This window comes from Lepisma saccharinum, chromosome 8, assembly GCF_977018435.1.
Source record: "Lepisma saccharinum chromosome 8, izLepSacc3.1, whole genome shotgun sequence".
In the NCBI taxonomy this organism is placed as follows: domain Eukaryota; kingdom Metazoa; phylum Arthropoda; class Insecta; order Zygentoma; family Lepismatidae; genus Lepisma; species Lepisma saccharinum.
In genome coordinates this window covers 12,969,807-12,995,715 of record NC_139236.1, presented here as the reverse complement: position 1 = coordinate 12,995,715, position 25,909 = coordinate 12,969,807, and the positions used below count along the sequence as shown (strand labels likewise).

General features: G+C 35.9%; 1 protein-coding gene across 3 annotated transcripts in view; it reads left to right on the top strand.

Annotated features, from left to right (window-relative positions):
- Window positions 1-25,909, top strand: part of LOC145990862 (uncharacterized) — a 141,279-nt gene that overhangs the window by 94,053 nt on the left and 21,317 nt on the right. For all 3 annotated transcript variants that reach the window (XM_083126307.1, XM_083126306.1, XM_083126305.1), the window contains exons 3-4: window positions 14,973-15,070; window positions 22,516-22,655. In XM_083126307.1, coding sequence (XP_082982433.1) covers window positions 14,973-15,070; window positions 22,516-22,655 — 238 coding nt within the window. The remainder of the gene's footprint in view (window positions 1-14,972; window positions 15,071-22,515; window positions 22,656-25,909) is intronic.

Sequence of the window (25,909 nt, the reverse complement as noted above, 5' to 3'; positions counted from 1 at the left end):
GTATCTGCAATGGTGTAGTGGTAACATCTTTACCTTGTAATGAAGGGGACCCAGGTTCAATATCCAGTGGAGGCACATACTGTTTCGGATCCCACTTTAAGCTGTAGGTCCAGTTCCAATTAGCCTATCTGTGCATAAAAGTGGACTTGAAAAAATAACTTAATCAATAAGTCAGTGCATTACTATGAAAGATCCAAATATGTATATATCAGAACATTCTATAACTGCAGACCTGGATACACATACTGACAGACCTGCATAAACAATTCAAAATATCTAATCACAATGCAACAGATACCTGTACATCATTGTTCACTGCAGAAAAGGATAATCATGTTACATGAAATAATAAGATACAGTAATAATATACCTTTGAACACCATTTTAATGTGACAATAGTTGTAGAAACATATATAAAATATCCACCTAGGCAGTTTCAGCCTATAATCATCCATTTCATTTTCATGACTATGTTATTGAAGTTTCCCATATTTGAGGACCCACTAGTACAGACAAATTGCAGTTACTCATTCATATTTGCACATGTGCGGATTACTCACTTTAGTAAACAATAAGTATTTCATAAAATATAAAACCGTATACTTACTTTATGTGAGTATGTTCCGTTTGTAAAAGCAGTGTTTTGGGGGTCTACTGCTCCCTTCTTCAGGCTCCTTCCTTGGCACGTATCATTTCTACATGCCACGTCAATTTACATTGAACAAGGAATAAGGTAAAAGGTTTCAATTGGTAAAAGAATTGTTAAAAAACTTGCCCATGCCTGAATAAAACTTTCCATACCCATTTCATCCTTCATAAAAAGCCTCTCGAAAACATATAAAGCTTGAAACAAAACTGGGAAAACTCACTCTCCTCAGTCACCTGTGTTAATACCCGATTGTCTTTCTTCTAAAATGCAGGAAGTTCCTTGAGGCTATTCCCCTCCTACATAGCTCCCCTCCCCTCTGCCGTATCCTTACATCATTTCCAACTCAAAATCCAATCCCGTGTTTCCTGGGCTGCACGGATTACTCCCAGCATGACAGAAATCCTATTTTGTTTTTCTTACCTACCTTCTACCTTTTAAACAACTTTATCCATATTTCATCTAGGTTCCTGTCATTTCTATTTAGTTTACTATTCCTTTCCTTGCATATATTAGCGGCCTCATATACGTTTCTATTTATTTGTTTACTTTCTCTTCTAATAACCTCCCTTTTCTTAATTTTATGTTGTTTTTCTATGATGTGTTCAGATAAACCTGTTCTGGGTATTTCCTCCCTGATGTCTTTATTGTGTTCCTTCCACCTTCTGTTTTCCCAATGTATTCTTTATCACAATCACACCTAATCTTATATACACCCTTCGCTCCCTCCTCATTTTTCTTTACCATTCCTTCCTTCTTGTATTCTGTAAAATGTTTTCCAATGTTGCGTGGAGCCCTCATTCTGCATTTTATGCCATATTCCTTTACTGTTTTTTCAATCTTTTCAGAAACCCCTTTAAAATAACGGGATCCCAGTAAACCTATATTCCTTTCCCGAATTCTCTGGAGTAAGAGAACGTGAACGCGCTCTGCGAAGGGTGTGAAGGGTTGAAGGGTGAACGCATGGAGGGGAGGGGCATCCATGGGAGGGGGCGACTCGACTGCTCATTCTTGGTCCAGTAGTTCAGTAATAAACATGTCAGCTCGCAAGTCTAGGGGAACTCTGCATTCAGGAGAGCACCGCATAGTGTTGAAAGTGTTCGAGAACAACTTGTTTGAAAAGTATAAAACACATGGCTTAGTTTTTTTACAAATGTTTAAAACGTTTAAAACACAGTGTTTTAAACTTGTTTTTCAGACTTGTTTAAAACACATTTTGATACATGATGTTTCATAGTTTGTGGTTATTTGCATGTTTTTTGAAAATGCATGTTTAAATTTTTTTCTGTTCTTCATAGCATCAAAAGACAAATAGACGTGCAATATTATTTGTTATTTGTGAAAAACAATACACTAACCATTGTTAAGAATAAAATAAGAAATTGGCAGCAGAAAGCATTTTGCTTCATGGCCGTTATACCGCGCAGCACTTCGTTGCTTTCATCCCGCACCCTTCCCCACCCAGTCTGGCCCCGCCCACAAACTTTCCCCTCTGCACGTCGCTACTCCAGAGAATCCGGAAAAGTAGTATATATTTCCTTTTCTCTTCTCCATTTCCCTCCCCCTTCTTCTCTTCCCCCCTCCTTATTCATCCACTTTCCTCTTTTTGCAAATTTGCTTTCTCCTCTTTGTGTCCTCCTCATTTCGTTCTCTTTATTCCCATTCCTTTTTCCTACACCCATGATCCTTTTCCTCCTTTATCAATTCCTCCTTACGATTACATAGCCTTTTTGCCCTAATATAGAAGTTTAAAAACACATTGTTTTTTTGTTCTCCTCGCATGCTCAGATTCTTTACTAATGTATCGGTCCCCTGCCAATGCCTTATGAAAAACTCCTGTTCCAATTCCCTTTTTTGTACTTATAATCCTAAGGTCCAAAAATTTACTTTCATCATTTTTCATTTCCTCCTTTGTAAACTTAATGTGGTCTTCCTGTTCTCCTAAAATTTAAAACATCCTATTTAAACCTTTTTCCTCACTGATAATTATCAGTGTGTCGTCAACATATCTACCAAAATATTTGACCTCCCCTTTCACTTGTTCTATATCTGACTTCTCAATATAATGCAAGAATATACTAGATACGATCCCAGAGATCAGGTTACCCATGGCTAACCCTTCTTTTTGTATATATATATCTTGCTGTTAAAGCTAAAGTAGTTGAATCCAGTAACTAGATGAAAGCACCTGACATATTCCCATGCGACTATAATGCTTAAACCTTTTTCCATTAGCCATATTTGCAAACAGTCCGCCGCTTTATCCCTCTGGATGCTCGGATATAAGTTTACAACGCCAAAACTCATGATTCTATCATTAGTTGTTATTTCAAGTTTCTCTATTTCTTTTTGACCACCCATGAGTTCCTAACACTATATTCAGTTTTTCCCGTACTTCTTTAATTTGTTTTACTAATGTTTTAGTTAAATTGTATCCTGGGTGCAAATAGGTCTTAAGGTGTTTCTTTATGTGTTTTAGGAATCCCAAACACTATTGGGCTACTAGCTTTTTTGCTACCTTCAATTAATTTCTTTTTACAGTTCTCTCTAGTGTGATACTTGTTTCCACTCCTTTCCTGATTTCTCTCTTAATTTTGTTAATTGGATTTTCCCTTACCACTTCAAAATCTTTGCTACAGAAACATTCTTCCATTTTTCTTTTATACTTATCCTTACCTATAACCACCATTTTATTCTCTTTATCGGAATAGCCTCGAGGAACTTCCTGCATTCTACAAGAAAGACAATCGGGTATTAACACAGGTGACTGAGGAGAGTGAGTTTTCCCAATTTTGTTTCAAGCTTTATATGTTTTCGGGAGGCTTTTTATGAAGGATGAAATGGGTATGGAAAGTTTTATTCAGGCATGGGCAAGTTTTTTAACAATTCTTTTACCAATTGAAACCTTTTACCTTATTCCTTGTTCAATGTAAATTGACGTGGCATGTAGTAATGATACGTGCCAAGGAAGGAGCCTGAAGAAGGGAGCAGTAGATCCCCCAAAACATTGCTTGATTGATTGATTGATTGATTGGTTTGGTGTTTTAAGTCCACTTTATGCACAGTAAGGCTAATCGGGACTGGACCTACAGTTTAAAGTGGGATCCGAACCACTATGTGCCTCCACCAGGTATCGAACCCAGGACCCCTTGATTACAAGGCGATGACGCAACCACTGCGCCATCGGGGAGGCCTCCAAAACATTGCTTTTACAAACGGAACATACTCACATAAAGTAAATATACGATTTTATATTTTATGAAATACTTATTGTATACCACTCATTTTGCCTGCTCGAGCAAAGAAGCTTTCAATTACATACGCAGTCTAGCATTGTCCATGCACACTATTTGGCACCTGAGCAAAATCCTCTCTCTGCAGCACTCTGCTTCTTAACATTTCTCGAAAGAAAATCTGCTCACCCGAAAGAGAATCTTCTCACCTCTGCCATTTTGTGTACACTAATGCCTACCACCTGACATACTGTGATATTCAGCACAGATGTTGCAGCTTCAAATACAGAAAGTCGAGTCAAGTCATCGTTAATAGTTTTCCTGTTATCTATGTTCGAAGAGTGTATACACTATTTTGGGACACACTGTCTGTGTGTGTTGGGAGGGTTTATAAACACAGGATGGGTTTTGAAGCAGTAGTAATTTATTTTTTCACTTTGACAGCCACATACTGAGAATGCCCAAGAAAGGTGGTGAAATTGATTCTTAATTCCTACAGCCACATATTTTTGGTGAATAAAGGATCAAGATTTCGGTATAAAAACTGGGCACAATTTTGGATCAAAAGCAATAAACAAAATGGCATTTCAGTGTTGAGATATTGATTATAACCATAAATTTGATTTTAAAACTAAACTTTTTACACAAAATAAACATTTCCCTTCTAATAGCACATTTATGTAGTTGTCAAAGGATTAAGTTTATTCCTCTGTGAAGTAGTACATTTTTGCTCCTCAAATATTTACATCAATTTTCCATGATCTACGTAAGTCACAAGATAATTCAGACTTCAGAAATTCACGTCAGTAAATGAACTCCAAATTCTGTGTTTAAGAGTTGCAGTTCATTTTGCATCATTTAATTTTCGTACAAAACAAGGTAAAATAATTCACTTCACACCTTTAAAATACATAGTAAATGAACATTACTGTGTGTTATTTCACATTTCCTGTTTGTGTCAAAACAAAATATGCCTGCCTCTATTAATTGCAAGAAAATCCATGGAACTGTAGTGGTTGCAGACAAAATATAATTTTTACAACTATGAGTAGGTTCTATCAGCCAGTTGTAGCTCAAAGCAGAGTGCCAGCAAGCCTTAGCTTTGCCCTTGGTGGAAATGCATTCTTTGCCAAAGTATAGTAAAATACGAGATTTATTTTTTAATTAGGGGCTGGTTTCAAATAAAATGAAAACATGCAAAGAAAGAAATTTAATTATCTCTGTGGCTGTTCATATGTACATTCAGCTACTGCTCAACGTAGTTTCCGTAGTTGTTGAGACACTTGTCGTAGTGGTAGATGAGCTTTTGTAGAACCTCATCAAAGAAATCTGCCGCCAGGTCAGACAGCCAATCCGTGACGGTCTGTTCAGCTTGATTGGCGCTGTTGAATCGCTTCCCAGCGAGGAAAGTCTTCAAGTGGAGGAATAGGTGATAATCGCTGTGTGGCAGCTGCAGTGTGTTGCCGTGCGTTGTCATGCAGCAACATGATACCGAAAGACAGCATTCCTCGTCGTTTATTCTGTATTGCTTGGCGAAGTTTCTTGAGAGTGTTGCAATACATGGCTGCATTAACTGTTTATCCATTCGGCAGAAACTCAATCAGAAGCATCCCGTACCTGTCCCAGAAGATGGTGAGCATGAGTTTCTTGGTGGAGGTTGCTTGCTTGAACTTCACCTTTGTGGGGTATGATATGTGGGGCCATTCCTTGGATAGTTGTTTTGTTTCGTCCCCAATGACGATATGGCTCAATAGTTCGTCACCTTCGCTTTGGTACAGTGTCAAAAAAAGACAATACACTTGGAAGAAAAAAAATCGTATCACACTCGGCAGGATTTTCAATCACCTTCAGCACTTCCATTGTCCACCACAACCACACCAAGCATTTCACAACGTGCAAATGGTGTCCGTTAAGGTGCAAGGCATGTCGGTAACTAACGCACATGCGCAAAATGCCAAGCACACAGTGTTGCCAACCTGAACGCAGTGCCAGTGCAAAATGGACCCTAATTAAAAAATAAACCTAGTATACGTATTTGCATTTAAAACTAAGTACATTTGAGTCTTGCAATCATATCTGCATACCAAAGCATGATGTGACAAGCATAGACACTCAAATGTTGCAGTGACAAGCTACAGCAAACCCTGCAGAGGAGATAGTGATCCCTGTTTCTAGGTATCCTAATGCCATGAATACTTCCACAATACAAAATTATTGTAATACACACTCATCAGCTGATGTAATTATATTTTCCCACAGTCAGATTTGTCCCACTTTATTCTCTACTATGTTCCAGTACAATCTGGTTCACATTCATAGTATTTTACCAGTCAGTCATTCAACCAATCAGTGAAAGTATTTGATGCCAGTTTAATAACATCCATGCCAGGAAGGGCATTGTATATGTATGTGCATGTGCATATCTGTGTTGGTAAATTTTGGCTTTGCTCTGAGTACATACATGTTATTGTGGCATTTGGCAGCACATTTGGTACTGAGGAACAATCATTTCAAGCTCAGTTTTAGGCAGCTTTCAGCTCGAAGTGACAAGATACAAGCAGCATGTCTCACTTGGAAATGAACCTTTGGAAATATACAGACCCTTTCATTTTGGAATGGCACGACAAGCTGCACGTGTCATTTGTTGCTTTGCCACTTAACTGGACTGTTTTGTCAATAGCATACGAGGAGTGTCCAAGCCAAATTTTAAAAAGTTTGGTTTATTTTTCAATGTAGCCTCCTCTTCCAATTTGAATGGCAAGCTCATGATTCCAATGTTGTAGACAAATTCATCCCAAGATTCAAAAAAGGAGTTCACAGGACACATGATCATCTTGCCATCATCAAATAGCTGTCCATTTAACTCAAACTTCAAATGTCAAAACAGATAAAAATCATTGAGGGCCATGTCTGGTCCATAAATGGGGTAGATTATTATTCTGAATGTCTCTTCATCTCCAGCACCCTGGCAATGTGAGATGTGTGTAGTTGTGCATTATCGTGAAACACGTTCACCCAGTATCTGTCGTTACTTCCCCTTTTCTGGTGAATGACTTGATGCAGTTTGGTTAAAGTTTCTGCTTACGATACACCATTAATAGTGGTATTTATGGGATGGAACTTGGTAAACAGTGAGCCTTAGCTGTACCAAAAAAAAAAGACAGTCAACAGCTTCCGTGGCCATTTTTTAACTTTTCACCTTCTTGAGTGCAAGATTGTCCTTATGCTTCCACTGCATGGAAGCTTGCTTCGTTTTGGTATCATAATGATGCACTCATGTCTTGTCCCCTGTTGCTAGTGTGACACATTTTTTCTTCTTCTCACTAATTCCAAATTTTCTGTGGAAATGTGGACACCAATTTTGCTTTTGAAGTGGTTTGAGGAACTTTGGCACTCATTGCACTCACACTCTTCCCATCATCAAGTCTTCAGTCAACATCAGATGAATTGTTGATTTCTGAAAGCCTATTGTCCTTGCTCTTACAGAGTTTCAATCTTCTGTCTTGCACCACTATTTCCAATTTTTTAAGTTTTTCTGGAGTTCAGACAATTTTTGGTGGAGATGGTTCATCTTGAATGGACTTTTCTTCTCTCTGTTGGTCGTACATGTGCAGTGAGGGATTTTTAAAGACTAGAGAGCCCAGTGTAGATCGTTGCTTCAGTGTGAAATCCCATGTCATATGTCACTTGTCATTTCAGTCTGAAAGCTCCCTTAAAACTGTTAACACGCAAATTAGAATTCTGGAGCTACACTCATGGCTGCTACACGTCTGGAAAACCTGGAATACAGGCAAAAGTCAGTGAATTTGACTTGTCAGGGAAATGTCAAATGTCAGAGAATTTTGCATATCGTCTGGAATTTACGTCCATTATGCAGTCTGCAAGAGATTGCAAAATAAAAACGCAGTTCACTTCTACTTCTGGATTCGGTTCTTGTGATTCCACTCCCAAGAAAGATACAGTTTAGAAACTCGTTTCTTTCATTCTTATGATTCTGTCTTGTGCAAAATAATGGTTCCTTGGAATTTCTGTAATGAATTTTCACTTTTATAATACTAGATATTAGAAAGAATATCAATGTAAAAAAACTTGCAGTCCAGATACCTGATTGATAACTAAAGTACATTGACAATATGATCATAATTTGACTGTAGAAAACTTCTTACGTCACGTGCCGGCAACATATTTGTTAAAACACTAAAATAACACATAAACAGCACGATAAAAAACACTTAGGAGTTCTTCCAAACTTTCGACTCCTTCATGGAGTCATCTTCAGGGCTGGTCGAGGAAAGACGGAGTAGACGCGGTTGTTGTTACACTTGCGTTACTTGATGTGTCCTCGGCAGATGCCGTTGCAGTCTTGGTAAGTCTTGCTGTGTTTGGATTGTTGGTTCGGGGAGATGGATTTTTGAGTTTTACTGTGTTGTACCAAGAAGAATAAAGATTTCCACATCAATTGTCATTGAGATTATTTGTGTTTTTGATCATGTGTACCCCTTCCTTAACATCCCATTCTATTTTTCCTTTCGCCTGTGCAATGAAGGAAATGCAATCCTGTGGAAATTGGTGGTTGGTTTCTATAATATAACACAGTAAAACTCAAAAATCCATCTCCCCGAACCAACAATCCAAACACACCAAGACTTACCAACACTGCAAGACCGCAATGACATCTGCCGGAGGACACATCAAGTAATGCCAGTATAACGACAACCGCGTATACTCCGTCTTTCCTTGACCAGCCCTGAAGATGACTCCATGAAGGAGTGAAAGCTTGGAAGAACTCCTAAGTGTTTTTTGTCGTGCTGTTTGTGTGTTATTTTAGTGTTTTAACAAATTTGATCATAATTATTGGAAAGGTTGGTGAAGATGAGGTTATGGTGTATTATTTTATTGGTCTTGGTCTTGTTAGCATTTCCTATAGAATTCTTATATGCAACAAAAATGCTGTGTACTTATAAATGTAAGCAAAAAAGCGACATTTTCTACGACCCTATAAATCTGCCAGAAAATGAAAAATTGTGTATGTTTTATGAACTTTTTCTGTTGTTTTTATATTTTGGAGAATTGTTAATGGTTAAATAATTTACCTCTGCTACCTTAGTCTGAAGGTAAGGTGCTGATGCCGATTGTAATTTTACATTTTACATTTAGAATGAAATTTGCTAAAAAAATAATAATTTTGAAAGTGAATATTCATTAACAGATTATACTATAATTAATTGAAAAAACACAGGATTCTAAAGCAAAAATCATGATGATAAACATGTCTGGAAAAATTTCATTTTTGGACTGGAAAACCTGGAAATGCCAGGGAATTTCATAATCAAGAAATCATAGCAACCCTTTAAATGTTAATAACCTTTGAAAGCACACTACAAAGTGAAAAATCACACAACTATATTCTAAGCAGCAGGGGAAAGGGTGAGCAGTGATGGTACCTGGAAGAATTATTGGAGAGGAAACAGGGGAGCGGGGGGAATAGAAATATTTTCTTTGGGCCAATCACATTTAATGTACCATTAACTATCATACAGAAATTGCATATTTTTACTAAGAGAGCATTTACTTATCAAGTATTTTTCTACCTGGGGGGGGGGGGTGGACAAGTTGATCTGATGAGATCGGGGGTATCCTCTCCCCCTCTGATAAAATTACTGCTTTGAAGAGTAAATATATATTGGTGGTTTATTATTAAAGAAAGAATAGATTTTCATTTTGATTTATTTTATTTTATTTTGCATTTTGTGCCTCTTGGCTAATTTGCGAAGATGGGGATGAGTGATGAAATGATGAAATTGATGAATGGACATTCACAAACAACCATGCCCAAGCGGGATTCGAACCCGGGACCCTTGATGTCGCAGCACGATAAAGAAAGAATAGAGCATTAATCTTTACATGTAGGTGCAACTCCTACATAATCATGTAATACATGGTAGGTAATACTTCTAAAGTGAATATGAAAGCAACCTTCAGTTGTTTCGGATTAACACTATCTGTAATAGTCCCCCCCCAGATAAATAACCATCCAACTCTTCCTGTGCACTAGTAATCTGTTCATAATTCTCACTATAGGTTGTTTGAGTTTCAGTTTTTGTTTTAAAAGTTCACTTTATTGTTTGAATAATGACTATTCATTTTGGTAAAAACCCCAGTAGTGGTGGTAGACCACCAAGAGAGGCTAATCGGAACTTAAACAACAATTTAAAGTTGGATCCAAAACACTTTGTGCCTCTGGCAGCTATTGAACGTGGGACACCTTGATTACAAGACAACGACGTTACCACAACACCATCGGGGAGGCCCATAATTCTAACTATAAAAAATCTGTTCAAAAAACATAACCAACCTTATGGCCAAGAAAAGAAAATAGCTTACCTTTTGAGTATGAACTCTTTATCTTAGGGAACAGCCAGATATCAAAAGGAACCTTTTTCTTTATCACTTGGGAGCATGGTGAATCTGGAGACGATTGAAAATTTTGAAAAACAATTCATTACACTTTTTCTTCTTGAACCAACTTCTTGATGAAGCTATTCTACATAAAAGTATTATTACAGTTAATTTTGTTCTTTTATTTTAAACAAAACTGATTGATTTGGCTTATTTTTACTTCTCTTTTCTGTCACTTTTTACTTCTCTTTTCTGCCACTTTTGGCTAATCGCAAAGATCAGGATGTAATGATAGAATGAAATTGATGAAGGGACACCCACAAAGAACACCCATTTCCAGGCTGGAATTTCAACCTGAACTGCTCTTATTCTGAAGATGAAAAGTCAACAATACATATTATCTGGTCAACTAAGTATTTTGAACACATTTTGACCAAGTGTTCAATGTTCAAAGTTGAATAGTTAAAGCACCACCAATTCATTTTGATATTTTTTTAAATCTTCTAAATCCTACTAAAATTTGGTGTTGTTATTTTTCTACGTAGAAAATTTATTTTGAAATTTACATGTAGCATACCTGATGGTTTGCATTTGTGAATTCACTGAATTGTACTTCATCCTACATGCAGTCATTCATTCTGAATGCAGGTTGTGTTGGATGGCAATGCACCAATAGCTTCTGAATAAACACTGTACCCATTTATTCTAAAAGTTCTTTCCAGGGAACATTTGGGAATGAACAAATTGCATTTGTGTGCAAGTTTTGTGTAAATGTAAAACACCCCTGAAATGGACTGACCGTCTGAATAAATCCATGTTCCATACCACCTGGGCAGTGGCGCAGGAACGTTTTTCATTTGGGGGGTACAAAATTCAGCCTACATACACTACGCATATACTACTTCAAAGGTAGTACCTATAGGTATACCCAATCTGAAGTCATCGGAAATATTCCATTTTAGAACAGTACGCGATTTTTTTTTTAATTAAAAAATTTTGCATAAATAATTTTTATTTCTTTGTTTTTCTAAGTATTTATGGTCATTTTAAAAACAGATTTTAACCAGATAACAATTCCGAAAAATATAAATCTCTGGACCTTGTTCATGGGCTAATTTTGAATTTAACGAAACGGAATATCAGGAGTTCGAAATGTGAAAGTAGCGAACAAAGATACCTCTATTGATTTTTAATGCAGGGTGAGATTAAAGGGGGCGAGGAGGATTCCCCCCTCTCCTCTATCTTCAGCCATCCCAACCAGGAATAATCGTCTTTCACCAACTGGATATAGAAACCATATTATTGAATATATCATACTTATAGAATCCACAAAAGTTTAGTTCACTTTAATTTTAAAGTCCCATAGCTCAACATAAAAATATCTTTAAACAATTTATGGCAGATGTGTACCACATCCAATGTCTTTTAAAGCCATGTATTCGGTATTTCCTCAGACATCTATAGTGTGTTGTATTTTTTAAAACAATATTGAGTTGAGATGGTTCCCGATCAACTCGTAAGAGTTCTAAGTTTGGAATATTTGTACAACATTTAACAAAGCATTTATTTGTAACATAATTATTTGTACCTAAAGACGTTCTTCAAGCACTGAAAGTACTATCATTACATATACAAAACCAAAATCCTTCAGATCTCAGAGCAAGCAAGGAAAGCCAAAGGCTCGAAAGTTATTTTATTTTTATTTTCAATCTTCGGTGGACAATATGAAGAGCCCGCAAAGGTTTATTTTCGTATTTAATGGTATTAAATGCATGTGCGTGTTTTAAGGTGACTTGTCAATTCCTCATTTACGTGAAAAGGTGATCTTTAATGTAAGCAAAAGCATGTGCGCGTCACAGTTAAAGATTTTCGCATCTACAAAGAAAATCCAAAACATTCCCACCCCGCCAGCCTTCGTGGCAGAGTGGTTAGCATAGCGTTCTACGATGCTAGAGGTCCCCGGTTCGAATCCCAGCCTGGGCATGGGTGTTATTTGTGAGTTTCCCTTCATCATATCATCACTCATCCTCATTTTCGTGATTAACCAGAAGTGGCTGAAATGCGAAGTAAAATAAACCAAATCACTCAATCAAACATTCCCATCTCGCTCAAAGACCTTGTGAATTCAATCCAAAATCTACCAATATCTACCAGCCAAATGTGAAATGTCATAAACCTGACCTTAACTGATTAGAAAAATCATTTAGAAGTTTTAAACATACTTTTCCTTTCCTCATACCCCCAGTGCATTGCTTTCATGCAGAAAAAGTTGCAAGAAATTAAATGAAGTCTAGTGTAGATAACACAGTGCCCTTGACAAGCCAACTGGTAAACCATAGGACCTGCAGTGAGTCTCATTTATCCCGTGCATTCATTTGACTAATGTAATTTTCTTCCAGTTTGACTTTAGGGCTTAACTTCAAATGGCATTGTGTTTGTGTTGCATTCGATATCAAAATTAGATTTTAAGCGATTAATGTCCAATTCCAAGTACTATATGTAATACTTAGGTGAAAGTAAGTTGTCGTCCTCTGATAAAATCACAAATTGCACCCTGTTCTAATGTCTAGGAAAGGGGAACCTCTCTTTTCACCTAGGAATGACATCGAGATGAGACGAGTCGAGAATTGTCAGAATTGTCACAGCCTCATTTCGTTTCCTGTGTGGTGAGGTCCCTCTCGTTCTTGTTTGTGCTTTTAATTTGTTTCGGTGTCCACTCAGAAGTTGTTAAAACTTATTCTATGTATATTCATTTCATGGGTTAATCGGGACTGAATCTGTAGTTTAAAGTGGAATCCAAAGCTCTGTGCATGTTTTACCCTTCAATTACAAGGCGAGATATCTCGTCCTGACCCACGAAATGTTTAGTATAAGCAACACGTACATTGTGTCACCACTCAAAGTTTCACAACGTATATGTCATTAAAGCAAAACTTTTCTTAATAACGTTTTTCTGCTTTATATCTTGTTTCGATGCCCACTTCTTTAGAAATGTGTACCCCCCCCCCCCCCTCTTACGCAAAGGAGCATTCATCTGGAGCGTGATTTTCTGAGAGTAAACTTTATCTGATTCCATCGTTTCACAGAAATTTTACACATTTTTTCAACTCCTTAAAGAGGTTTTCAAGAATACAGGTCAATGAACTAACTACATGTAGTAGAATAAGTTTATAATGGTTTGAATTTCTGTAGTAGGTAACTAAGATAAATTAGATAATGCTTGTACATTATAAGCAATATACCTAAACCTTTTTTATTGAGCGAATTGAAAATATGTTCCTTTAACAGTAGCACCTTGCGTCTGTCAAATTATCTAAGGGGGTGTACAGGGGGTACAAGGGAATTAACTGATTTGGGGGTACAGTACCCCATCAAAAATTAGAGGTGGTACAATGTACCCCTGTACCCCCCCATTCCTGTGCCACTGCACCTGGAATCCTACTTGACAATTTATTTTAACACCCGGAGCCTTTGTTTATTTAGAATTCCCATTTCCATTCTGCTATTCAACCCTGAACATTGAATATGTCCAAAAATGTTTGAAATACCCATTTGACCACATTATGTATATTATTGAGTCTTTGTCTTCAAAATAAGACTGCCGAGTGGTGGAGTGGTTATCACAGCATGCTACCTGTACCCCCCCCCATTCCTGTGCCACTGCACCTGGGATCCTACTTGACAATTTATTTCAACACCCGGAGCCTTTGTTTATTTAGAATTCCCATTTCCATTCTGCTATTCAACCCTGAACATTGAATACCTTGTCCAAAAATGTTTGAAATACCCATTTGACCACATTATGTATATTATTGAGTCTTTGTCTTCAAAATAAGACTGCCAAGTGGTGGAGTTGTTATCACAGCATGCTACAATGCCAGGTGTACCAGCTTTGAATCCTGGTCTGGGCATGGATTTTCTTTGTCAGTTTCTCTTCATCAATTTCCTCATCGTCACAATACCCAAAGGTGCGCAAAGTGACATAAAATAACCTAATTCAGTCAATGTACAACAATCAAAGTAAGACCAGTTTCATCTTCCATGGTTTTGATTCCCAAGATGTGCTAATTCGAAACTACCATATTTAGTAAATAAGTGATCCTTTACAATACCTTAAAAAATCAGATACTTGTTGTTGTTTTTTTTATCCAAAGCCTTTGTAGAACATTTCATAAAATTAAATCCATACAGACTTACCAAATGTGGTCAGTATCAGAGGGATCAAGGGTCAACACGTACCTGGTTTGACATGAAATAGCCAGGTGCACAATATTATTTCATTATAAATGCGTGTGTCGTGTAGATTCATTCACACATATGTTTTGCATTGGTATTTCAGTCCACTTTATGCAGAGATAGGCCAATCAGGAAACCATGGGCCCTTTGATTGCAAGGCAATGGCATTATTTTAGGCCTGGATCGATATTTGATGCATTGGAAAAGCAATAACTGAATGAATAAAACAAGTATACTGTTAATATATTTAATCTCTATTTGTTGTCATATTGAAGTTGGTTTTAGCAAAGTAAATAAAATCATAATATTTTGATTTGCACATGTGTATAAGGATGGGAATGTGCTGTGTTGATTGATTAGCATTGAGTGGAAGAAAGTGTGAGGAACCACTACCAGATAATAAGCATTGTATAGATATTTATGTTCATTTCTGGAAGTTAATTGTTTGTTACTTACAGAGGCAAGAAATAACAATTTCTGTGTAATGAGAGACAGTAAGAAGAAAACACCTCAGCATTTTGAAGCCATCAGAACAGAAGAGAAAATATACCGCAGGGTAAGTTGCAAATATAATGGTTATTTACTTTAACAGAATAACGTGCTCAAGTGCACACATTTTAAATTGTCATCTGACAACTGTAAAAGAGAATGGTATTTTTTCTTAGTATTTCTTAGAAGCATTGAAGATAGAAATTATTTACATCATACAAATAAGGAACATTTCATGTCTTCTTCCAATCATTATTCTGAAGAAAAAGTCTACAACTTTGTTTTGAATTCACTTTATACAGAGAAATGCAAATTGGGACTGCACCTTCAGGATAATGTGGGAATTGAATCATTTAAATGTGCTACCCCCATCAATCAATAGAAGGTAAGTAATTTGAGAGAATAAATAGCTAGTTGGAATGAAATGAAGGAGTATTAAAATTGAAGCCACTTCTAACTTTTACAATGCAAATTTAAAGAAAAAAATGTTTAAAAAAATATAAGAAAAACCTAGGGAAAATAACACAATGTATGAGTCGTTTGAATAAGTTTGTTCCTAGCAATCGAGACTACCAAGTTCATCAAATGTCAAAACACATTTGTGTGCCAAATTTCTCACTTCCTCCCCTATAGAGCTCCAATCTGGAGATTAACAAGTCTTCTTTTAGATAAATTTTGCTGCCTTTCAGCTTTTTCGTGCAGTCAAATATGTACTTTGGCTCTGAAATGATAATTAGCGATTAACTATAATTGGCCTGGTCTTGCCTTCATATTGATGAGCGTTAAGCATAGATATCCATGGCCATCCATGTAGAGTGAAGTGTACGAGGCCCTTGTTATTTAAGCATTTTGGTTTTATTAACCGCAAACAACATTTTACACAATCCGTGCTTTCACCTTTCACGTTACCGACATCTTACCAATCAAAAAACAGAATATACCCTGACAACGTGCCAGTTCTTTCATTCCTCCACGGAGTACAAAAAGTATTAAAATTGCACTTCAAAAATTAATAAAAAATATTCTCTTTGTCACTGCATTGTATAGAAATGTGCAACATTTAAAATGCAGGTGTGTAAAATAAACTTGACAAATACATGTTTAAAAATGGAAATTTGACCATCGGTAAACCATTGTTATAATCATGGCGATTTCCTACAGGTTCTCTTGCATTGTACTTAATGTACTACACTCAAACTGAAGTCCAAATTCCTCCTTATTTCTCTTGATGTGTCTGTCATCTTATATCTGTGATCATTTTGCCTTTATCCTATGGCTCCAGCATATTTCTGATGGCTTGATTTTCACATGCAGTTGTTCCTATAAGAGGAAAAGAGCAACAGTGTCAGTGTCATTCGGTGTCTCTGTAATCCCAAAAATCTGAGTACTGTTCTCCCTCTGGCGCTTCTTTTTATTTCAATTTCAGCAGCTGTTGTGCGACCCCTTGGTTTTCTTCATAGCTCTTCCTCTGGTGAACTTTCTCAGTGTTATAGTCTAGGAGTTCTTGTAGTTGAGCCACTATTGCTTTGGTGATCTAGTCTATGAGGCAGTCCTTTATTGATAAAATGTCATAGGATTACACCACTGAATTCACTTCATCCGCCATTTGTTTCAACAAGTTCAGGGGAAGGCACTCCTTGATAGGAGACAGGCAGCCTGCCAATGGTCTACTTTCTTCTTTGGAGGTTCCATACTGCATTTCACTTTACTCGTGCAAGGAAGTTCTGTAAACGTGGGCACTTTGCATAAAAATAGTGTATATTTGAAAAATAGTGTATTGTTGAAAATCCAGCGAAGCATATATATAACTACCAGATAATTGTTAATTTTATGAATGTGTTCTTCTTAACAAGAACATCATGCTTTGAGAATTTAATATTTGGAACAAGATCATAATTATTTTAGCCATACATTGACAGATAAATCATCAAGTGTTAGTCAAATCATATTTCGTGATTCAACTGTTCAAGAAGGAAGGTGGCAAGTGTGCTGATTTGGATTTTCTCCATGAAGTAAGATGAACTCAACTTGACAAAGTTGCATGACGTTCTTAAAAATTGTTTCCGTACATCTAGACTCGCCCACGCAAGTGTAATTTATACTACAGTATTTCTGACCATAACTGCAGTGAGACATGCTTTCTTGTTGTAGTTTTAAACCTTCTACCCAATGGTGAACCAGAAAGAATACTTCAGCAGGTGATCTTCCCTTTGTTTGTTTGCAAATGGGATAACATCGAAAAATGCTAATTACTGCAATAAAGTGTTGGTATGGTAGTGACATGATCTAGACACATTTTTCTTTTCATGCATTCAAAATAGCAAATTTGGCATATAATGCAAATTGTGACCATTCTCACAATTTTCAACACATTTTGTCTTCAAAAGATGAAAAAGTACCACAAAAATCCAACATTCGCATTTGCAAGTCTGAATTAATTCTTCATTAACATCCCAACAAGCAAGGGGCATTCTGCTGACTCATGCAAGTTTTCAAGGGAAGTGATTTGAGGTCGAATATGGCTTGCTTTGTTTAGCATCGACCTCATTTCCTTCTGGATTTTTCATCAGTGTAGTGCTCTGGCAAGATGACTAAACTTGCAATTACATTGTGTGACAGCTTTTGAGTTTGCGAAACATGGGCTTCATTTCATTGATCCGAAAATTCTTGTGTGCAAATATAGCAATTGCAGAGTATTATCGGAATATTGAGATTCCTTACAGAAACATATTTCCAGAGAGAAACACAAGAATATTGTTAAAGGCAAAGAAAAGAATGTAGTCCAAGCATCCGTAAACAGCTTGTTGAATTTTGTTAGTAACGAAAAGTTGTTAAGAATTGTCAGAATATCAGATTGCAAACTTGCTTGTATTAGTATGTGTTTTTTAATTTCTTTTTTTCTCGCAGTATACAATGGGACACCACACTGTTATGATTTCTTTCCATAGCCTGGAATAAAACTTGAAATCTACCAAAATTCACATAAATATGTACAAATACCCACACCAAAAATATTGTTGGTATCTTTTATTATTAACTTTGAATGATTTTCATGGAACAAGTTCATTCTATTTTTGTTGCTTTTTCATTATACCAAACCAACTTACAGTACCGGGATCTTGGTAACTTGAGCCTGGCTGAATATGTTATCTCCTCAGGAAGAGTTAATGGTTCTTTTTCCCTATGTACAACGTTCTTTTGTGTGTGTGTGTTTGTGTGTGTGTGTGTGTGTCAGACATACGTATTAGTAGAGACCTAGATTTTTCTGTGTTATTATTTTTGTTCCACTTTTCGATGTTATTTTTCTCAAAATTCACATTTTCGCTTTAGCACACTTTTCTGCCAAAAGTGTGGCAAATTTTAGTAAGAAAATATGAGTTTTATTATTAAAATTACACTCTTTTTGTAAGAAAAATGAAAGCAAAAAATTAAGGCCTGTAGTAATAGGTGATGTGACTGTAAGGAAAGGGGTATGCAATAATTTTAACAGTCATTTCTATATTTGCATAATTTCCAGCAATAAATTTTCTTTCTGTAAAAAAAAAAATGGGTGAAAGGAAATTCTTTGGCTTAGTACCAGCAATATCAAGTACCGTATTTACTCATGTATAATGCGCATTTTTTTTGCAATGACGCTCATACCAATGTACACCTGAACGGTGCATGCTACATTGGAAATTCATGCACTTTAGATTGAAACACCTATTTCCAACAACTTTCCACTCTTTCCAATTTTTGCACTAATAACGGAGTTGCCTAAGGGACCAGACTTTTGAATCACCCTGTATTTCTAATAACTGGGAATGTAAACATCACCTTCATGTACGTTAATTCAAACAATATATACCTCATTTCTGTAAGACAAATTTCTATGATTCAAAAGTAAAAGTCTATCAAAATATGTCATGCATTACCTAACCTAACCTACCCTACATTTACCTAAACTGAATCTAACATTACTCCCATTGGCATCCTATTTTAAATTTTGTACAGCTATTGAGTAATAGTGTATGTATGACATTTTTTTAAAAAAAATTAAAATGTTTTTTTAACCCTGACATAAGCATGTAATATTTCGTGTGAAAGAGCTCTTCAAGACCTGTCCAGCGACTTCCAAATCAATTGTATAGATGCCCTGATTGCCGAAATATTGCAATTTACAGTTAACAAGATTTTTTTTAAAATGATAAAAATTGAACTGTAATTTCGGAAATACAAAATGTATGGATCTACAACTTTGCATGCTTTCCTACCTCGTGTGGCCGTTCCAGTATGCCAAATTTCAATTGAATCAAAATATGTGAGGCTGAAAAGTGCCTCTTCACTGGTTGATTTCACATGGAATGGCCCAATATCTCAAAATATTTGAGCCTTTTTCCATAGACTGAGGATATTATACGAAGACACTTAAAATCTCTTCCTTTGACAAGACTCCAAAATAGAGTTGCAAAAAAAAGCCCGCTTTTTTGAATGGATGTTTTTATTTTCTGATAAAAAGCCAGCTTTTTTGGAATATTGGCCAATCCCAGTGGACACATATTGCATAGTGGTTCAGATACAATTTTAACCTTAGCTTACCGAGAGGGGGGCGGGGGCTTGCAGTTCCACCATCTCTATTTTTTAGAGACTCTTTGAAAATAAATTACATTGCTTCCTAGGATGATCCCAATATTTCTTTATTTCTTTAGTTCATAAAAACAAATGTAATATAATTAGGAGGCAAAATGCACTTGGTGTGCATATCTGGCGCCATCTATGAATATGTCTCATTCAAGACACTCATGTGAGTGACAGTGTACAATTGGTTTGTAATGATGGTCATTATTGTAATTATTATACAGAGTGTTCCGTTCAAATCTCCCTAATTTCAATTAATTACTGTGAACGAAGTACGATGAATTGTGAAATAACTGTAACACCAAATAAAAGGCCAGATCTTCAAGTTTTGTTTTCATGACTTGAAGTTGTCCGTTTGCTCACCACGCAGCGCCACGGTCGCATAAATAAAAATGGCGACTGTTCAACATCGCGAGCAGGCTGTGGTGTGGTATGCTGAGACAAAATCTGTGATTGCAACGGAACGAAATTCGAGACGAGTATAAGGAGGAGTTGCACCTGATGCTAAATCAATTAGGCTGCGGTTTAGTAAGTTTCTAAAAACATATATATTTTGGAATGGGGGATAGCATTATATAGTTGACGATTTGCACATTAACATTACTAAATATTGCATAACGTATAAAGTAATGAAATATGGATAATAAAAGTTTAAAACTCACCAGGTTTGATGACTGATCTGGAAGTCTTCATAAAATTATAGAATCACTTGATATTTATAAACACTTTATATTTACATTGGAGATTCACAATTTAGTTTTGTTTGGCTTATGCAAATGACATTATATTAGAGCCCTAAATTACACTCAGAGATTCAGGAACAATGGACTAGACTTAATTAAAATAATTTAAATGTAAATTCTGCTCTTCTGTTTTGAGTGGTAAATTCCCTTATAACATTTTCGTAAAATGAGGGAACTGCTTTAATTTTCAGAAGCAGTTCTTTTTCAATGGATAATATACCAAGCGCACTTAATCTTTCTTGTGATTGGGTTGCTCTAATATAATTATTAATTCTTCTTAATGCTGAAAAAGATCGTTCCACTGATGCAGTTGGAACATCACAACCTGCTAACCAGCTAGTTTTCTTGTATTGCGCAGTTTGAAAATGTCTTGTATACTCCTGTTTCTTATCCTTATGATTACTACACAGGCCGGTTAAAGAAGGGCAAGCTCTATCATTTTTAACTATTTCTTGTTTTTCCGAGAAAGAGCGAATTTGAATGGTTTTTTAATTAGGTCCTGTTTCACACCCTTTGTTTCATTTTCCGTCATTTTTTAAATATTTCAGGAAAATACTGCACTAAGTCATGTGGAAGTTTGAAAGAGGCCCAGAAATAAAAATAAACCAAACTTTAAACTAAATGTGCATTGCACTGTACCTCCAAAGAGAAAAATCAATCGCTGCCACTGCTCTTTGTTCAATGACACAACAAGCACAATCTTCTCTGTAGTTGTCACGTCACCGCATGCAGACAACACCATATTCAAGCATTGTGAGGGGGAAAAGCTGAGAGCGGAGGAAAGAAGTACGCAAGCAGCACTTGCCCATGTTAAAGATCTTCCTTCACTGATGCGGTCCATCCAACAGCTTGCTCTGCGATGACATTAATGAGCATTTCTACATTGTAATGTCTTCATCCCGTTCCAGAGATATGCCTCTGGAAGAACATTTTTTGGCAAGGCCCTGTCCAACCATAGCTCCATCCATGAAACCTTTTACCTCAGTTTAAAGAATTCAGACCAAAGTTTTCCTTGGTTGCATTGTTTGAAGTTGTAAACATGTTCATATCAGTAGCAACAACCTACTACATATATCAACAACACCTAGGACCTCTGTGGAATATATGTCCATGGACACAGGACCTTTTTTGACAGAGTGGAAATTTTTTAAATTTTATTTTGAATCACAAAATGAGATTTTTGCATTTAATTTTATTTCATCATCTGCCCCGGCACATAAAGAATCTTTTAAGCCTAAAAAGTCAATTTCAGAAAAATTGTGGACTTTGTCCCATTTACCATATTATTGATGATTGATTGATTTGATGTTATATTATTGATAATTATGTAGAATGTTGAATTCTGATATTTACATGAATTCACTTTTATGGAAAGATACATGTTGCATTCAGGACTTTCTCTAACATGGGAGAAAGTTCAGAAATCATGGATGATTCTAAAGCATAAACTCAGTAGAGTATAACAGAATATAACAATGTGTCAGGAACTTTGCAATTGAATGTCGAATTGCATTCTGAAATTGCTAGATTCCTCTGCTGAATTTTCTACTTCTCAGAATCCTGATTTCACCAGAATGCACAAAAGTCATGGCACCTCTCTTGTGGAAAGGTAGCCATATTGTCTGCCATCCATGTGTGGATTAAATTACAAGGGTCCTTTCTGAAACATGATGAATTCTGAGAACCTGGCTTTTTCATGTGACCTGCAAAATGTTCTAAAGATGTTAGAAATAAGTAACTACTTGCAGTTACACACACAAGGAAACAAGACAAAGGATTGATTAGAGTGTATATTTTCCAATTGGCTTGTATATTCTTGAAACAAAGGTTGAACAACACAATAACACACAAATTAGTTGTTTTTTTGTGGGAAAGAATATTTGTGTACGTGCTGGTCACATACAAGCTGAAAGTTAAGGTTCTAGATGTAGATCTACATATCTGATTCCAAAGATCCAGACCTTGAATTTTCCAGGATCCAGATTCACCAGTATCCTAAAGTACATTTACATTAGTATTGCTGTAGGGTAAGCATGTTGAACATGTTTATTGTTCCAAAGAAACTGTACATTGTGATATTTACATTGTGTTATGTAAATAATTGTTAATCTGGTTATTGACCGCAGTTAATATTCTTTATCCTTTATTCTAGGATTTGTTTTCTGAGGTAGAGTCAGTGTCTGTGGGATGTGAACCTAACTGTATGCGTTATGATTCTGCTTCAAATGAAGATTTGCTTTCTGAAGATGAAGCTGTGAGCACTGACGATTTAGTTACAAGTAGGGAAGACAGGTAAGTGTATAACCATTCAGTGGCAGGAGAATTGGTCAAGAATAATCTATCATAGGGGAACACTTAAATGCTGTTGGCTGTGACTCTGTGCTGTTTCCATTGAGTGTGATGTTGTTCGGATGCTGCCGCCATTGTATCTGGATTGTCTGCAGAAGTAAGTTGAAAGTGCCCATGTGGTAGCCAGATCAAGGATTTTTCACATTGTGGTTTCCATATGATCTGGACCTGGCTATGGTTCTGTAGGAAAGTGAATATTATTTCTCTTGTCCTTTACAGTTCTTAGAAGCATATAAACACAATTTTAGATGTAGCATTTTGGGAGAACGCATGCTCCCTTCATCACACATTTATGATTAGTTTGATTAATGTTGCAGTTATAACAATGTAGTAAATTTAACAAAAATAATAAAAAAGCAGTTCTACAACGAATCTTGTCAATAATGCTACACTGCTGAAACAAAAACTCAACTGTGAAATGAGAAATCTGCTTTCTTTATAAATATTATTGTTATTTTAAATTAAATGTCATTGCTGAACACTGGAAGAAATTAAATAAAAAGAATGGCAAGTTTAACTCTCTATGGAGTTCTCTTTTTCACAAATAGGGTAAGCCACCACCTTTTGAAATTTAATCCTACAGAAGAGATCAGGATCTTTGTGGAGAGAAGGATGATCTGGAATTGCCTGATGATATTTGGGATTCATAATTGAAATTTGATGACATTTTCATTTAAAATAACAATAATATTTATAAAGAAAACATATTACTTGTTTCATAGTTGAGTTTTTATGTTGCAGCAGTGTGGCATTATTGGCAAGATTCATTGTATAACTGCTTTTTTATGTTTTGTTAAATTTACTACATTGTTAAAATTGTAACATTAATCAAAGTAAGAATAAATGTCAAATGAAGGGAGTGTCTGTTCTCCAGACATGTTGCATCAAAAAATGTGCTTTTGTGCTTCTAAGAACCATAAACTACAAGAAAATAATTCCATAATGCAAGTTATACATACAAGAGAAAAGGTTTCAGTGAACAGAGTATTTTGGCAATACGTAGTATTTGTCTTAGGAAGCACTTTTGACTTGGGCAAATATCCACCACCCAGTACATTTTTGTGCTATGATGTCATTAAAGAAGGCAGCCTTGATCACAAAACTGATAATATCTCTAATAGTTGACGAATTTTTATGGAAATTGATTCAGTGTATTGCAATTTCAATTTGTAAGGTGAATAACAGTGCTTTGTTAACCTATTTATTTTTATTGTTTTTCAGTTTTAATTTGCATAAAAATGTTCCGTGATTTTTATCACTTCATATGCATTGCAAAAAATTCAGTATTACCTTTGGAGAAGTAAGGTAATAATCATAATTCAATGATGCCATGAATAAAGTGATTTTGTACTATAAAAAATGAATATTTACCAAGAGTAATTGTATTGCAAACAATTTTAGATTTTATCTTATGAGGATTTCCAGAAGCTGAATCTGTCCCCTTGACACTGCCATACTTACAAAAGAACAAGTTAATTCATATTTCATACAAATGCATGAAGATCTAGCACATTTTAAGCAATGACATGTCCCAAGCAAATGATCGGGATATTTCTTTATTTCCTTGAACTAAACTATCATTTGGAAAGCAGATTCACAAGGGTCTGTGCAAACAACCACATCATCAATACAGTGTCGCTGAAGATATGTGTAGAAAAATAAGATCTCAGCAAATGTCTCCTAGCACTTCTGCTTGGAGGAGGCAAATCTTCAATGTCTGTATTCTGCCCATGATGATACAGCCACAATATGAGTTCATCTAAATTTAGCAAAAAGGATCCTTTTCGAAAGGATTAAGTATTCTTCTGCAGGATTAAGAGTTTTTTAGGTGTAAATTAGATGCACTATAAAGAAATGTTTCCTTACTACCAAAGTTACTAGTGTATTCTGATCTAGATAGTACATGGATGGCTGGAAGCAAAGAGCATAAATTTTGTCTCATTTTTTGGTGAATATTATGAATGGGCAATAGTAGCATGGAATCATCACCTTCTGTGCATTCCCCCCCCCCCCCCCCCATCCAATCGAGTAGAATAGTTAAGTGAAACAAAGCTAAACTGAAATATCATAATCAGAACTAACAAGAACAATTTTAGTAAATCCACACTGGAATGCATGAATCAACATTCTTAAGTCAGCTTCGTGTACTGGCTACAATCTATTTCTGGGTAATTTACTTGCTTTCCATTCTACATATATGTATGGTTGAATGATCTCATCTTCTTAGCCAAAAGAAAAGCACTGAATGGTGCCTTTGGCAACACATGGTGCTTTAGATAAAAGCTCTACTACTGTATTAGCAATGAATTCTTCAACATCAATTTATTCCTTGATGATTCTCAGAAACTGTTGAGCTAGACTGGCAGTGGAACCACTTCAGAGAGGCGAGGAATATCTATTGCAATGCCCTTACCTTCCCTCTGTAATTTGTCAGGGTCTTTCAGTGATTCTTTGTGATAGCTAGCAAAAACATAATCTACTCTTCTATAGTTCTTTGTGATGCCCCTAACATATGAAAAGAACTCCATCAGAGGTATTTTCATTCTTCTTAATCTTTCACTGGTTGTAAATATATTCAAAATCTTTTTTTTTTTGTGTCTTGTGAAGCCTGTGACTGTCACTAGCACAAATACAGTCAGCATATATGATGCACATTACCACTGATTTTAGTGGTAAAAGAAGATAATTAAAATTCCTAAAGAAACAGTTTCATCATAAGAGACACTCATTTTCATCTCTGATTTAAGCTCAGGTTGTAAACCTATAGTTTTTCTCACAAATGAAGTATTTTCTTCAGGTATAGTTGCAGAATTGATACAACATTCTGTAAATACAGGTCAATTCTCATTTTTTTTTTTGTGTGTGTTTTTTTCCACTGCTCATATAGAAATTCTTTGTTCTGGGTTTTCGTTCGAGCCTTGGGAATAGGTTGGTGGAGGGTGTGCTTTATGAAAAGTATCCCTAGTTGAGAAATGCTAAATCCTTATATTTTAATCAGCCAGTACCTACAGTTTTAAAAGGAAATAAGTAATATTAAATAGACCTATTGTTACAAAAGACAAGAGCAATAACAACTACACGAGTTTTTAAGTAGTTTTTACTTTGTATTATAGGTTCAACCCTGCACATTTGCTTTACTGTTATCATAGCTAGAATTATAATTATTATTATATACAGCCGCAGAATGGCGGAATTCA